The 16,095-nt window shown below is 43.6% G+C and overlaps 1 protein-coding gene across 1 annotated transcript in view; it reads right to left on the reverse strand.

The window, feature by feature from the left end:
- Positions 1 to 16,095, reverse strand: part of RBM42 (RNA binding motif protein 42) — a 48,842-nt gene that overhangs the window by 32,466 nt on the left and 281 nt on the right. The window contains exons 2-3 of the mRNA XM_029576852.1: positions 5,740 to 5,986; positions 5,536 to 5,623 (exon numbers count right to left, since the gene is read on the reverse strand). Of these exons, the coding sequence (XP_029432712.1) occupies positions 5,536 to 5,623; positions 5,740 to 5,986 (335 nt within the window). The remainder of the gene's footprint in view (positions 1 to 5,535; positions 5,624 to 5,739; positions 5,987 to 16,095) is intronic.

Genomic DNA, 16,095 nt, shown 5'->3' on the forward strand with positions numbered 1-16,095 from the left:
TTTCCAACAGTGGCCAATCCAGGCCATAAGAACCTGGCAAGTACCCAAAAACTAAGTCTATTCCATGTAACCATTGCTAATGGCAGTGGCTATTCTCTAAGTCAACTTAATAGCAGGTAATGGACTTCTCCTCCAAGTACTTATCCAATCCTTTTTTAAACACAGCTATACTAACTACACTAACCACATTCTCTGGCAACAAATTCCAGAGTCTAATTGTGCGTTGAGTAAAAAAGAACTTTCTCCGATTAGTTTTAAATGTGCCCCATGCTAACTTCATGGAGTGCCCCCTAGTCTTTCTATTATCTGAAAGAGTAAATAACCAATTCACATCTACCCGTTCTAGACCTCTCATGATTTTAAACACCTCTATCATATCCCCCCTCAGCCGTCTCTTCTCCAAGCTGAAAAGTCCTAACCTCTTTAGTCTTTCCTCATAGGGGAGCTGTTCCATTCCCCTTATCATTCTGGTAGCCCTTCTCTGTACCTTCTCTATCGCAATTATATCTTTTTTGAGATGCGGCGACCAGAATTGTTTACAGTATTCAAGGTGCGGTCTCACCATGGAGCGATACAGAGGCATTATGACATTTTCCGTTTTATTCACCATTCCCTTTCTAATAATTCCCAACACTCTGTTTGCTTTTTTGACTGCCGCAGCACACTGAACCGACGATTTCAAAGTATTATCCACTATGATGCCTAGATCTCTTTCTTGGGTGGTAGCTCCTAATATGGAACCTAGCACTGTGTAACTATAGCATGGGTTATTTTTCCCTATATGCATCACCTTGCACTTATCCACATTAAATTTCATCTGCCATTTGGATGCCCAACTTTCCAGTCTCACAAGGTCTTCCTGCAATTTATCACAATCTGCTTGTGATTTAACTACTCTGAACAATTTTGTGTCATCTGCAAATTTGATTCTCTCATTCGTCGTATTTCTTTCCAGATCATTTATAAATATATTGAAAAGTAAGGGTCAGAAAACAGATCCCTGAGGCACTCCACTGTCCACTCCCTTCCACTGAGAAAATTGTCCATTTAATCCTACTCTGTTTCCTGTCTTTTAGCCAGTTTGCAATTCACGAAAGGACATCACCACCTATCCCATGACTTTTTACTTTTCCTAGAAGCCTCTCATGAGGAACTTTGTCAAACACCTTCTGAAAATCCAAGTATACTATATCTACCGGTTCACCTTTATCCACGTTTATTAACTCCTTCAAAAAAGTGAAGCAGATTTGTGAGGCAAGACTTGCCCTGGGTAAAGCCATGCTGACTTTGTTCCATTAAACCATGTCTTTCTATATGTTCTGTGATTTTGATGTTTAGAACATTTTCTACTATTTTTCCTGGCACTGAAGTCAGGCTAACCAGTCTGTAGTTTCCCGGATCGCCCCTGAAGCCCTTTTTAAATATTGGGGTTACATTTGCTATCCTCCAGTCTTCAGGTACAATGGATGATTTTAATGATAGGTTACAAATTTTTACTAATAGGTCTGAAATTTCATTTTTTAGTTCTTTCGGAACTCTGGGATGTATACCATCCGGTCCAGGTGATTTACTACTCTTCAGTTTGTCAATCAGGTCTACCACATTTTCAAGGTTCACCGTGATTTGATTCAGTCCATCTGAATCATTACCCATGAAAACCTTCTCCAGTACGGGTACCTCCCCAACATCCTCTTCAGTAAACACCGAAGCAAAGAAATCATTTAATCTTTCTGCGATGGCCTTATCTTCTCTAAGTGCCCCTTTAACCCCTCGATCATCTACCGGTACAACTGACTCCCTCAAAGGCTTTCTGCTTTGGATATATTTTTTAAAGTTTTTACTGCCTCTACGGCCAACATCTTTTCAAATTCTCTCTTAGCCTGTCTTATCAATGTCTTACATTTAACTTGCCAATGCTTATCATTATCCTATTTTCTTCTATTGGATTCTTCTTCCAATTTTTGAATGAAGATCTTTTGGCTAAAATAGCTTCTTTCACCTCCCCTTTTAACCATACCGGTAATTGTTTTGCCTTCTTTCCACCTTTCTTAATGTGTGGAATACATCTGGACTGTGCTTCTAGAATGGTATTTTTTAACAATGACCATGCCTCCTGCACACTTTTTACCTTTGTAGCTGCTCCTTTCAGTTTTTTTCTAACAATTTTTCTCATTTTATCAAAGTTTCCCTTTTGAAAGTTTAGCACAAGAACCATGGATTTGCATACTGTTCCTCTTCCAGTCATTAATTCAAATTTGATCATATTATGATCACTATTGCCAAGCGGCCCCACCACCATTACCTCTCTCACCAAGTTCTGTGCTCCACTGAGAATTAGATCTAAAATTGCTCCCTCTCTCGTCGTTCCTGAACCAATTGCTCAATAAAGCTATCATTTATTCCATCCAGGAACGTTATCTCTCTAGCGTGACCCGATGATACATTTACCCAGTCAATACTGGGGTAAGTGAAGTCTCCCATTATTACCACACTACCAATTTGGTTAGCTTCCCTAATTTCTCTTAGCATTTCACTGTCCGTCTCACCATCTTGACCAGGTGGACAGTAGTATACCCCTATCACTATACTCTTCCCCAACACACAAGGGATTTCTACCCATAAAGATTCAATTGTGCATTTAGTCTCATGCAGGATGTTTATCCTGTTGGACTCTATGCCATCCTGGACATAAAGCGCCACACCGCCTCCCGGGTGCTCCTCTCTGTCATTGTGATATAATTTGTACCCCGGTATAGCATTGTCCCATTGGTTATCCTCCTTCCACCATGTCTCTGAGATGCCAATTAAGTCTATGTCATCATTCACTGCTATAAATTCTAATTCTCCCATCTTACTTTTTAGACTTCTGGCATTAGCATACAAACATTTCAAAGTTTGGTTTTTGTTTGTCTTTTCATTCTGCATTTTAATTGATAGGGATAAATAAGTTAGAATTTTTTAGTTCAGGTGAGTTTTTAGTTACAGGCACTTGGACTACTTTTTTTTTTATTATTGGAACCTCACTGTCGGGTTGCCCTAATTCTAATGCATCATTAGTATCCTTTGAAGATACATCTCTCCGAACCATGCGCTGCTGAGCGACTGTCGGCTTTCCCCTTTGTTCTGGTTTAAAAGCTGCTCTATCTCCTTTTTAAAGGTTAGCGCCAGCAGTCTGGTTCCACCCTGGTTAAGGTGGAGCCCATCCCTTCGGAAGAGACTCCCCCTTCCCCAAAAGGTTCCCCAGTTCCTAACAAAACTGAATCCCTCTTCCTTGCACCATCGTCTTATCCACGCATTGAGACTCTGGAGCTCTGCCTGCCTCTGGTGACCTGCGCGTGGAACAGGGAGCATTTCAGAGAATGCTACCCTGGAGGTTCTGGATTTAAGCTTTCTACCTAAGAGCCTAAATTTGGCTTCCAGAACCTCCCTCCCACATTTTCCTATGTCATTGGTACCCCCATGTACCACAACAGCCAGCTCCTCTCCAGCACTGTCTAAAATCCTTTCTAGGTGACGCGTGAGGTCTGCCACCTTCGCACCAGGTAGGAATGTTACCAGGCGATCCTCACGCCCACCAGCCACCCAGCTATCTACATTCCTAATAATCGAATCACCAACTATAATTACAACACAAACAAAACCAATATTCACTATTACATCACAAAAAAGCACACAATCAGACACACATATAGATCATGTGCAGAAACATCCACTAATTGAAGTGCACATGGACACTCATACATTAAACGTTCGCAGAATAAAAAGCCATCCCATATGTACAATAGAGGAAAAAACCTCTTGTACTAAGGTGTATATCCACTGGCTATGATGTGTTAATTCCATAGTTTGATGAAGAAACCAGACAGCAACTCGTCAACTATGTAATGCAAATTCCTGGGTCAGATGTACAATCCCAACAAGGACCTTATTTCAATGAAATGGCTTCCTCAGGGGAGACTCTTTAGCAAAGGATGCCATGAACTGTCCTGACAGTCAGCTGGAAACCAATCAATTACTCAGTAAGGCTGAAAATACAGTGTAACCCCACGAGTTACATTATAGCTATAGAGAGGGTTTCTCGGCAGGACTGAGGTTTAACTGGATGTCTATATGAAATAAACAGGACTGCACCGATCCTCCCAACCACTACAGTGGCGAAAAAAGATAAAAATAGAAAACTCTGGCCGGGAGGGGAGCCTTAGACAGCGCGGGAAAACTATCAAACTTGATGGCATCAGCTGCCTTTCGAACCAGGCAGCTACATAACTTGGAAACCGAGATCTGTTATGCAAGAATTGCTCCTGAATGAACTCAAACTGAACGCCATGCTTCCTCCTGCTTCCTTACCCCATGCTTTCTCTCACTGAAACCAAGCTTCTTTTCTTCTTCTACCTGCCAGCAGGATGAGCTCCGTGGACGGCCCTGCCAGGCTAGTACTGTTCCTCAGAATGCTGGCTCTGCCAGCTGGAAGCAAACCCAGCTGCTGTCTTCTCTTTGGCCATGCAGGAGGGCCCGGCTGCTGCTCTTCTCTTTGGCCGCGGGGGCCCAGCCACTGCTCTTAGGCCAGGGCCGGTCCAGCCAGTGTCGATGCTGCTCTCCTGAGGTCTCTAAGGCTTCTAAGCCCATGAGGCCAGGGCCTTCTGTTCCTTCCGGTGTGATTGGGCCTCCTCCTTCCTGCCTGTCAGGGCTTACAACGCACTTCCCTTTTCCGGCCCAATTGCCATGATCCCGCCACCAGGAAGAGCCCTGAAGTGCCGCTGAAAGCAGTAGGTGGCTGCCTGGTGCTTCCACTGGCCCTGCAGGCCTTATTTAATCTTTTAGGGTGGCACTTGCCACCGCATCGTGATACCTATATAGGACTCTGATGAAGATTTTCTCTTCAGCTGTTTGTGCTGTATTCCTGCTTTACATTTTATTAGAGTGAGGTCTGCATGAAATTATGACGACGACTTGCTCAGCAACAAGGCTAAGTAAGAAGAGCTCTCAAAGGCTTGAAACACATCCATGAGACTAAACTAATGAACAGAATGAAAAAGGATTTCTTTTTTGGTTGGTATCCTTCCTCCCTTCTTATTTTTCACTTCCATCAGTTCTGGGATCCTGCTGCCATGAACTTCATTCGCAGCCAGGGACTTTCCTCTATTTTAATAAGCCCTCCCACTGCTCTTAGTTTGGTAACTGCAAAAGTCCCGAGGCTGGCAGCCACGCACCAGGGCTCCTTCCAGAACCCCATATCATGAGCTCTAAAATCTGATCATCTCCCAGCACCTTTGTTGATGACCACAACTCCATCTTTCTGTCTCCCAAAGCCTGCGAATGCTGTCTCTACAGCATCTTCAGCTCCATCCGACCCAGGATACAGAGGATGCAGTCAGGAAATCAAACCAAGGGCCTGCTGCACTGGCCCAGCCAAAAAAGGAGGAGGAGCTTAATGCATCACCTAAATTACATTGAATCTATATTTTTTCTGCTGGTTCCACCCCCATGGGGTTAGCAGTGCTCCGACACTATGTGTAGCAGTGGGTCATCCATTACCTGGACCAACAAAAGGTGCTGGAGGAGCCACGATAGGACCCACTATGCTGGCCGCCGCTGCGGCTCGTGCCTCTAGACTCTGCTGGACCTGCAAAGAAAATCACAAGGGAAACAGAAATAAGATCAAGCGGGGACAGTCCCTGTTCAAAATCAGCAGCAGATGCTCTCTTTCACATGCGCAGCGTCACTGCCCTGGGTTCATACCTGCTGGTAAGTGTTAGTTGCAATGATGGGCCGAATAACAGGTACAGTGGGAACCGCAAGTGCCACTGGCACTGGCACGGGCACTGGCACGGGCACTGGCACAGATACTGGAACAGATACTGGAACAGATACTGGAACCGGTACCGGTACTGGTACTGACACGGTCTCAATCACCGGCGTCATCACAGGGGTCACAGGGGCTATAGGAGCCACAGAGACTGGTGCACCCAGTACCTCCTGCTCAAACCTACCAAGGGGAAAAGCGCATTAGTACAAAGTACAAATAGTACACAAGAAAACAAAGGAAGAATGCAATGAACAAGCAGAATGGATCACACAGGGACCATACGTAAAGGAGGTCCCTGACCCAAAGAGTTAACTACATAAGAAGGAACTGCAAGAAAACAACAAAGATACAACAAAATAGAAACCTCAGATATGTAACACACACACACAGAGATGCACAAAGGGTGTGTGTTAGAGGCTCTCCCAATCCCTGGGAAACAGAAGGGAAGCGAGGGGGTCAGTGGCTGAGTGTGTGTGTGTTATTTTACAAACAACATAACACAGTATTTGCCATATTAGGTCAGACCAAAGGTCCATAAAGTCCAACAGTGGCCAATCCAGATAACAAGTACCTGGCAGGATCCCGAAAGGTAGACAAGCAGTGGATTTCCCCAAGACTGCCTTAATAATGGTTTATGGACTTTTCCTCCAGAAACCTGTCCAATTATTTTTTAAATGAAGCTACATTAACAGTTTTTACCACATCCTCTGGCAATGAATTCCAAAGCTTAATTATGCATTGAGAAGACAAATAATTTTCTCTTATTAGTTTTAAATGTACAACTCAGTAACTTCATTGGGTGCCCCCTAGTCCTTGTATCTTTTCAAAGAGTATCTTTGTATCTTTTCAAAGTCCTTGTATCTTTTCAAAGAGTCCCAACTTATGGACTACCTTGAAGACAACAACATCCTTTACCCCTCTCAATTCGGCTTTCGTAAAAACCTGAGCACCAAAACTCTACTACTCTCCCTCACTTACGCCCTCCTCCCGGGCCTTGACCAAGGTCACAGCTTCATCTTTGCCTTCCTTGACATTTCTGCAGCCTTTGACACGATAAGCCACAACCTTCTCATCTCCCGCCTAACTGACATTGGCATCTCGGGCGCAGCTCTCTTCTGGTTCAAATCCTACTTGGCTAACAGGCATTTCTCTGTCAAACTAGGCAACTCTGAATCTACACACTTCCCCCTCACCCAAGGAGTCCCCCCAAGGCTCCTCCCTCTCCAACATTTACCTCCTGCCCCTCTGTCAGCTCCTATCCAAACTCGGCCTCAAGTTTTACATCTACGCAGATGATGTTCAAATCATCATACCAATACAAGAATCCTTATCCACCACGCTAAACTTCTGGAAGAAATGTCTCACATCCATCAATTCCCTTCTAACCAACTTACACCTTGCCCTTAACTCCTCAAAAACTGAACTCCTCCTCATCCACAACCACCAAACTCACAAGCTCTCATCCCCCAACGACCCTGCTGCCAGTACCTTCACCTCACAGCCTCCAGTAAGAAACCTAGGTGTCCTTATTGATCCACACTTAAACCTAAAAAAACACATCATCAACTCCATCCTAAAAGAAGGCTTCTATAAGCTTAACGTCATAAAAAAGCTCAAACCCCTACTCCATACCTATGATCTCAGAACAGACATCCAAACCCCTACTCCATACCTATGATCTCAGAACAGGCCTCCAAACCAAAAGGAAGAGCTGGACAGAGATCTGGTTGAAGACATCCATAAGATAGGTAAGAAGGGAGAAGTGGTGATCGTGGGTGACTTTAATATGCCAGATGTAGACTGGAAAATCCCATCTGCTGAAACTAAAAATAGTAGAGCGATAGTGGATGCCATGCAAGTATCTTTGTTCAAACAAATGGTGTTGGAACCCACTAGAGAAGGAGCTATACTCGACTTAGTGCTCACTAATGCAGATAATGTCTCAGATGTCCAGGTGGGCAGCCACCTCAGCAGCAGTGATCATCAAACGGTATGGTTTAATATCACTAAAAGAATAGGGAAAAGAACCACAAAGACCCGAGTTTTACAGTTCAAAAACACAGACTTTGAGGAAATGGGGAAGTACCTGGAGGAAGAACTTAAAGGATGGGAGAACGAGAGAGATGTGGATCAGCAGTGGTCCAATCTAAAAGGAGCAATCACCAAGGCAACTGCTCTATATGTTAGAAATGTAAAGAAAAGCAAAAGAAAATTGAAACCTATCTGGTTCTCAAAGGAGGTGGCTGACAAAATTAAAGTGAAAAGAACAGCATTCAAGAAATATAAAGGATCCCAAAGGGAGGAGCACAAAGAAGAATATTTGTATCAACTGAGGGAGACAAAGAAATTAATCAAGTTGGCAAAAAGTCAAGCGGAAGAGAGGATTGCCAAGGAGATAAAAAATGGTGACAAAACATTTTTCAGATACATCAGCGAAAAGAGAAAGATCCAAAGTGGTATAGTGAAATTGAAAGGTGGTAATGATCAATGTGTGGAGGGAGACGAAGAAATGACAGAAATATTAAACGAATACTTCAGCTCTGTGTTCACTAAAGAAGACCCTGGAGAAGGACCATCTCTACACAACAAAAAACTGGAGGGAAGTGGAATAGATGAAAATCCTTTTACAGTAGAAAATGTGTGGGAAGAGCTAAAGAACCTGAAAGTGGACAAAGCCATGGGGCCTGATGGGATACATCCAAGGATATTGAGGGAGCTCAGAGATGTTCTGGCGGGGTCCGCTGTGTGACCTGTTCAATAGATCCCTAGAAACGGGAGTAGTGGTGCCGAGTGATTGGAGAAGAGCGGTGGTGGTCCCGCTTCACAAGAGTGGGAACAGGGAGGAGGCTGGCAACTACAGACCGGTTAGCCTCACTTCGGTGGTGGGAAAAGTAATGGAGTCACTGCTGAAAGAGAGAATAGTGAACTATCTACAGTCCGGAGAATTGATGGACCAGAGGCAACATGGATTCACCAGGGGAAGATCCTGTCAGACAAATCTGATTGACTTTTTGACTGGGTAACCAAGGAATTGGATCGAGGAAGAGCGCTCGATATCATATACTTGGATTTCAGCAAAGCTTTTGATACGGTTCTGCACAGGAGACTGGTGAATAAAACGAGAAGCTTAGGAGTGAGTGCCGAGGGTGGTGACCTGGATTGCAAATTGGTTGACGGACAGAAGACAATGTGTGATGGTAAATGGAACCTTCTCTGAAGAGAGAGCGGTTTTAAGTGGTGTACCGCAAGGATCGGTGTTGGGACCGGTCCTGTTCAATATCTTTGTGAGCGACATTGCGGACGGGATAGAAGGTAAGGTTTGTCTTTTTGCGGATGACACTAAGATCTGCAACAGAGTGGACATGCCGGAAGGAGTGGAGAGAATGAGACGGGATCTAAGGAAACTGGAAGAGTGGTTGAAGATATGGCAGCTGAGATTCAATGCCAAGAAGTGCAAAGTCATGCATATGGGGAGTGGAAATCCGAATGAACTGTATTCGATGTGGGGAGAAAGGCTGATATGCACGGAGCAGGAGAGAGACCTTGGGGTGATGGTGTCTAATGATATGAAGTCTGCGAAACAATGCGACAAGGCGATAGCAAAAGCCAGAAGAATGCTGGGCTGCATAGAGAGAGGAATATCGAGTAAGAAAAGGGAAGTGATTATTCCCTTGTACAGGTCCTTGGTGAGGCCTCACCTGGAGTACTGTGTTCAGTTCTGGAGACCGTATCTACAAAAAGACAAAGACAAGATGGAAGCATTACAGAGAAGGGCGACCAGGAAGGTGGAGGATCTTCATCGGATGACGTACGAGGAGAGATTGAAGAATCTAAATATGTACACCCTGGAGGAAAGGAGGAGCAGAGGTGATATGATACAGACTTTCAGATACTTGAAAGGCTTTAATGATCCAAAGACAATGACAAACCTTTTCCGTAGGAAAAAAATCAGCAGAACCAGGGGTCACGATTTGAAGCTCCAGGGAGGAAGATTCAGAACCAACGTCAGGAAGTATTTCTTCACGGAGAGGGTGATGGATGCCTGGAATGCCCTTCCCGAGGAAGTGGTGAAGACCAGAACTGTGAAGGACTTCAAAGGGGCGTGGGATAAACACTGTGGATCCATAAATTCAAGAGGCCGCCAATGAAGAGTGGGGGACTCGCCAGAATGATGGCTACTGCCTGGAAACAATACCCTTATTCAATAAACATATACATGGTTACTGTGACTCCAACATCGCTCTAAGCTTCAACAGCAAGAGGAAATATGGAAAAAAGGATTTGCACTCACAAAGAGGGGAGTAGCTGGCTTGTTACGGCGGTTACTACCCCAAACCAAATAAGCCTGATACTTCACTTTCAATGCATATCCAGCATAGTTCTCTGCTTCAACGGCAGGGCTGAAGAAAAACTGATACTTCACACATCCAGCAGAGCTCTCTACTTCAATGGCAGGGGAGAAGAAAAAAGGATTCGCACTCACAAAGCGGGGAGTAGCTGGCTTGTTACGGCGGTTACTACCCCAAACCAAATGTGCCTGATACTTCACTTTCAATGCATATCCAGCATGGCTCTCTGCTTCAACGGCATGGGAGAAAGACTGATACATCACGCATTTCCAGCATAGCTCTCTGCTTCAACGGCAGGGGAAAAGAAAAACAACCAATAAGGGCTGTATAACATAGTCTGGGTAAAACAAATAAGCATGGGTGTAGCTTGCTTATTGCGGCGGTTACTACCCCTACTACCCCTAACTAATCAAGCTAGACATTTCACTTGGATGCAGCTCCATCACTGCTCTCTACATTAATGGTGGGGGTGGAAGGGAAATAGAACCAAGAGCTAAGAGAAACAGATAAGTATGAGAGAAAAAATGTGTGAGGCTTGCTGGGCAGACTGGATGGGCCGTTTGGTCTTCTTCTGCCGTCATTTCTATGTTTCTATCCTTCTATCCACCCTAGCATCCAAACTGGACTACTGCAACCCTTTGTATCTAGGCCTCCCCTACTCCACTATCAAACCCCTCCAAATGTTACAGAATGCTACCGCCAGAATTATCATGAACGCACGCAAATCAGACCACATAACCCCCCTCCTAAAAGACCTCCACTGGCTCCCCATCCCATCACGCATCCTATTCAAGACCCTCACCATCATACACCAATCCATCCACAAAAGCTACTCCTCCTGGCTCAGCGAACCCTTCCGCTTCACACACTCCTCCCCGCCCAAACAGAACAAACTGTAAAGGTACCCTACACATCCCACCCCTCAAAAAAGCCCGCCTCGCATCAACAAGGGACCGTGCCCTATCAATAGCAGGCCCCACTCACTGGAATGCCCTACCTACAAACCTCCGCCTAGAGCCCTGCCCCTTTAAATTCAAGAAAATGCTAAAGACTTGGCTTTTCCACCAGGCATTCCCTGACTAGCCCTTGTAACCATTGCCGCCACCACCACCGTCACCATCACCCCCACTCTCCTTACAGATAACCTTACACCGTTTTAAGTTTTCATGTTAATATGTTAACCCTCTAGTTCTAATTTTCAGGCTCACTTACAGAGCCTCCTCCTAGCTGCAGCTCCTTTGCTGCAACTTGTTGTTCCCCCTCCCCTCTCCCTGTTCATTGCATTTTCCACCTTTCTGTTCAGATGTAAACAGATATGATGTGCCTTCTAATATCGGTATAGGAAAGCTGTTAAATAAATAGATAGATAGATAGCGTAACCCAAATTAGAGCTACACAACGCAAGGTTCCATATTGTGAACAAAAGGTCACCATTCAGTAAAATAATCTAGATGTTATCATGGATAAAATAATAAAATCGTCTGCTCAGTGTGCAACAGTAGTCAAGAAAACAAATAGATTGCTAGGGATTATTGGAAAAGGAATGGAGGAGATAACAGGGGATCGGGGGCAAGACGGCGGCGTGAACCGGGTCGCGATACACTGCTCTCTGGTTTCCTTGAGAATTATTTCTTTAAAATGCCATCCAAGAGGAAAGGAAGAGTGCGAGTATACCCCTCCGACTCGACTTTTCCAACAGGGCAGCATTTAATTACTTCTTACTCACCCGGTAAAGCAACTGAGAAGGGGGTGAAAGCCCCCGCTTTGACGGCTGATGAGGGAGCATCAGCGTCACAGGGGGAAGTTACCTTGAGCCTCTCGGATCCTCGCTGTCCACTGGTGCCGACTTGGCCCAACCTCCCATTTGCAGCTGTGAAGCAGAGTGATGACATGATCTCTGCGACTCCGTCAGGAGAGAGGAGGAATGCCTCTGACCCTCTTAGATTCCTGGTGGTATGGAACCGAAGGTACTGCTGGCTACATCGACCCCAGTGAGGGGGCTGGAGGTTAGCGAGAGAGTCTTGGCTGTGCCAGGGGAAGCACTGCTGGTGGAAATGTCTTCGGAAGGGAAAATGGGCGAGTCTCCTCATTTCCAAATACCATCTAAACCAGCAACAGTTACATTGGACGCATTATGGGACTTAGTAGCTGGTTTGGGCTGTTCTCTGTGGGACCATAATACAAAAAATGGAAAATCTCAATACTAAACTTGAAACATCTGAAGTTCAATTAAATGAGATTAAGCCTTGGGTGGAAACTGTTGAAACAACACTGCAGAAAACCCAGGATTGCAATGTGAAATTGATTAAAGATTTAACCAGTGTCTCCCGTAAGCTTGAGAATTTGGAAAATTACTCAAGGCATTTAAATCTATGGTTTTTGAATCTTCCTAAAATAGTGGGTCAGACCCCCTATGTAACCTTCAAAAAAATATTGAATTGGTAGTGGCAGTCAGCCATTCATCTATTTAGTGCCGCTCCCATGCCAAGACACTAAAAATGACCTTGCGTGCCACAGGTTGCCACCCCCTGCATTATATCAACTGGCTCACCTTTATCCACACCCCTCAAAAAAAGTAGCAGATTGGAGAGACAAGACTTCTCTTGGCTAAATTCATGTTGGCTTTGTACCAACACGCATGCTGTTTATAAAATCATGAGTGAGGTGGAACAGGTACATGAGGACTAGGGGACATGCAATGAATAAGCAGGTAGCAGATTTAAAACAAATTGGAGAATCGTTTCACTTAGTGCAAACCTAAGCTGTGGAATTTGTCATCAGAGGACATGGTCAAGATGATTAGCATACCAAGATTTTTGGATTAGTTCCTAGATGAAAATTTCATAAACAATCATCAGCCAAATGGACTCTGAAAGCTACTGCTTATTCCTGGGAGTGAGTACCAAGAAATGGATCTACTCTGAGATCTACCGGGTACATATGATCCAGACTGGTCACCTTCAGGCAGGATGATGGGCTCGGTGGACTTTTGGTCTGACCCAGAATGACATATCTTATAGTCTTCTTTTATTTAAATTGTTTTTCTTACCCATCCTTTTGTATTATGCTCAAAATGAGGTACAATTTAAAAACAAATATATTGCAATATATAACAATACAACCAACCAATAAATACATATTATTCTAGATGGATGTAGAGTTTATAGTGAGGGGGGGGTTATGGACAATGGTGAAATGGGTTTCTCTCTTATTGCAAGGAAGGTTTCCAAATGACTGGCAGGTAGGGCAAAGGTGGGAAGTAATGAAAGGTGAAAGTGCTAAGAGTCTATGTATATTAGTATGAAGTAAAGCAACTGTCTACAATGGGGGCGAGTCTCACTGTGCAATGGAAAGAGCTAAAGGTTCTATTCTCTCTCATGTACTCTTCAGCTTATATCTTGCCCCTATGGCTACCTTAGCCAGAGTGTGGGTTTCTCAGGGTACTTTTATGCTGATGACATTCAGATCCCTGCTAGCTTCAACCCGACTGTTGCCAACAGATTTTCCGATTTCAGCAATTGTCTATCCAAAGTCTCCGATTGGTTACACTCATCAAAGCTTAAAGCCAATCCTCTAAAATCAGAAGCTATCTGGTTCACTCATACCTCTTTGTTTACCTCTCTCCCTGCCCCCATTATGGCAGGCTTTCTCATGCCAATCAAGAATATAGTTTGCACCTTAGGTATAACATTTAGTAGTCAACTCAAATTCTCTTACCATCCCTCTAATGTTCTTAAGATCACTTACTTCTGTCTAAGATTTATATGTTTTCTTCAACCTTTTTTGGACTGTTCTAATCTTAAAACCTATACAAATTCTCTTGTGCTCGCTAGACTTGACTATTGCAATGCTCTGTTACATGTTCTTTCCACCATTCAACTCAAATGACTTCAACTGGTACAGAACACTGCTGACTAGGGTCAATTTCAGTAAATCCAAATCTGACCATGTAACTCCTCTTTTGGTTGAGCTTCACTGTCTTCCGGTGCCCCCTATGATTTCAATTCATAATAAGATGCCTTACTTTTCAAGCCTTGCGTTGGGGCACTCTGTCTTATCTTTCTTCTGTAACATCTCCCTATTTACCTTCTTGTCCACTGCAGTCTTCACAGTAAGAGCTTTCAGCGTTATCCTCTATTAGAAATGTTTGTCTCGAGAGTTCTAGATAAATTTGTTTTTCTTATTTATCCCCATGCCTTTGGAACTCTTTAGCACTAAATATTTGCCTTGAGAAAGAGCTCTTGAAATTCAGAAACACTTAAGCCTCACCTGTTCTTACAAGCATTCTAGTTTCACTTTTTTTTTTTTTTTAGATTTTGCTCTATTTTATTACACTATGTTTGTTTACATTGTTGGTTTTATTATGGTTTTATTACATTTTTGTTAGTTTTATTTTGATATGTTTTGCGCCATATTTTTGCTAGTTTTTAACCTTGTTAGCTTGTTCAAATTTTATTTGTACATCACATTTAACCAAGTAATAATAAACAAACAAAGGCTCAATGCGCTGGTATTATGGACGGAGGGCAACTGTGGGATGGGGAGAGAGCTTAGGGTAAGGGAGTACAGAAAATAAAGTAAGATTCTCATCTGTGTAAAGTCTCCTAGGGTTACGGGATATAAGGGTCTGTGTGTGGATTTAGTGTCTGAAAGGTGGAATATAAATAAAAATAATAGCAGATAAAGACCAGCCAGTCTGCCAGTTTTCTGCTAGGATAGCCCATAGTTAAACCAACACCAGCTCCCCTTTATTATGCAGTAGTAGGGGTCGAGGTTGGCGAGGGGAAGTCTCTGAGTGATAAAAGGGAGGCTAAAATAGATTTCAAAGGGTTTACTTGCAGATGCCAATATTATTGAACACTTATGCCTTAGTATGGGAGAAGAGGAACACGATTAAGACAATACTGGGAATAGATGAATTAGATGCTAAAGTTATTAAAAAAATATCATGATGAGGGGTTAAAATAGGTTGAAAATGGTGCAGGGAGCGGTAAAGTGGAATAATGAAAGACTAGAATAGTACTGGAGGAAAATAGAGAGATATGAGGAGAATAGGAAACATAAGAACATGCCATACTGGATCAGACCAAGGGTCCATCAAGCACAGCATCCTGTTTCCAACAGTGGCCAATCCAGGCCATAAGAACCTGGCAAGTACCCAAAACAGTGGTACAGAACGAATGCATATACATGAAAGGACCAATGCAGGGGAATACACAGAGAAAAGGCGACGGTAGATCAAGGAGAGATGATAAAGGGGATGATGGAATAGCTCCCCTATGAGGAAAGGCTGAAGAGGTTAGGGCTGTTCAGCTTGGAGAAGAGACGACTGAGGGGTGATATGATAGAGGTCTTTAAGATCATGAGAGGTCTAGAACGGGTAGATGTGAATCAATTATTTACTCTTTCAAATAATAGAAGGACTAGGGAGCATTCCATAAAGTTAGAAAGTAGCACATTTAAGACTAATCAGAGAAACTTCTTTTTCACTCAACGCACAATAAAGCTCTAGAATTTGTTGCCAGAGGATGTGGTTAGTGCAGTTAGTGTAGCTGGGTTCAAAAAAGGATTGGATAAGTTCTTGGAGGAGAAGTCCAGTACCTGCTATTAAGTTCACTTAGAGAATAGCCACTGCCATTAGCAATGGTTACATGGAATAGACTTAGTTTTTGGGTACTTGCCAGGTTCTTATGGCCTGGATTGGCCTCTGTTGGAAACAGGATGCTGGGCTTGATTGACCCTTGGTCTGACCCAGTATGGCATTTTCTTATGTTCTTATGAGATGGGGAGAGAAGGGTACAAGAAAGTATGGGGGAGGGGCAGTGCAAGAAAATATGCAGAGAGGAGATGGGGGTGGTACATGGAGAGATAAGGAGAATAAACCAAGATGAGAGGAGGAACAGGGAGCTATAAGAACATTATGGATAGAGATAGGGTGGT

Source organism: Rhinatrema bivittatum, chromosome 14 (genome assembly GCF_901001135.1).
Source record: "Rhinatrema bivittatum chromosome 14, aRhiBiv1.1, whole genome shotgun sequence".
NCBI classification, from domain to species: Eukaryota; Metazoa; Chordata; class Amphibia; order Gymnophiona; family Rhinatrematidae; genus Rhinatrema; species Rhinatrema bivittatum.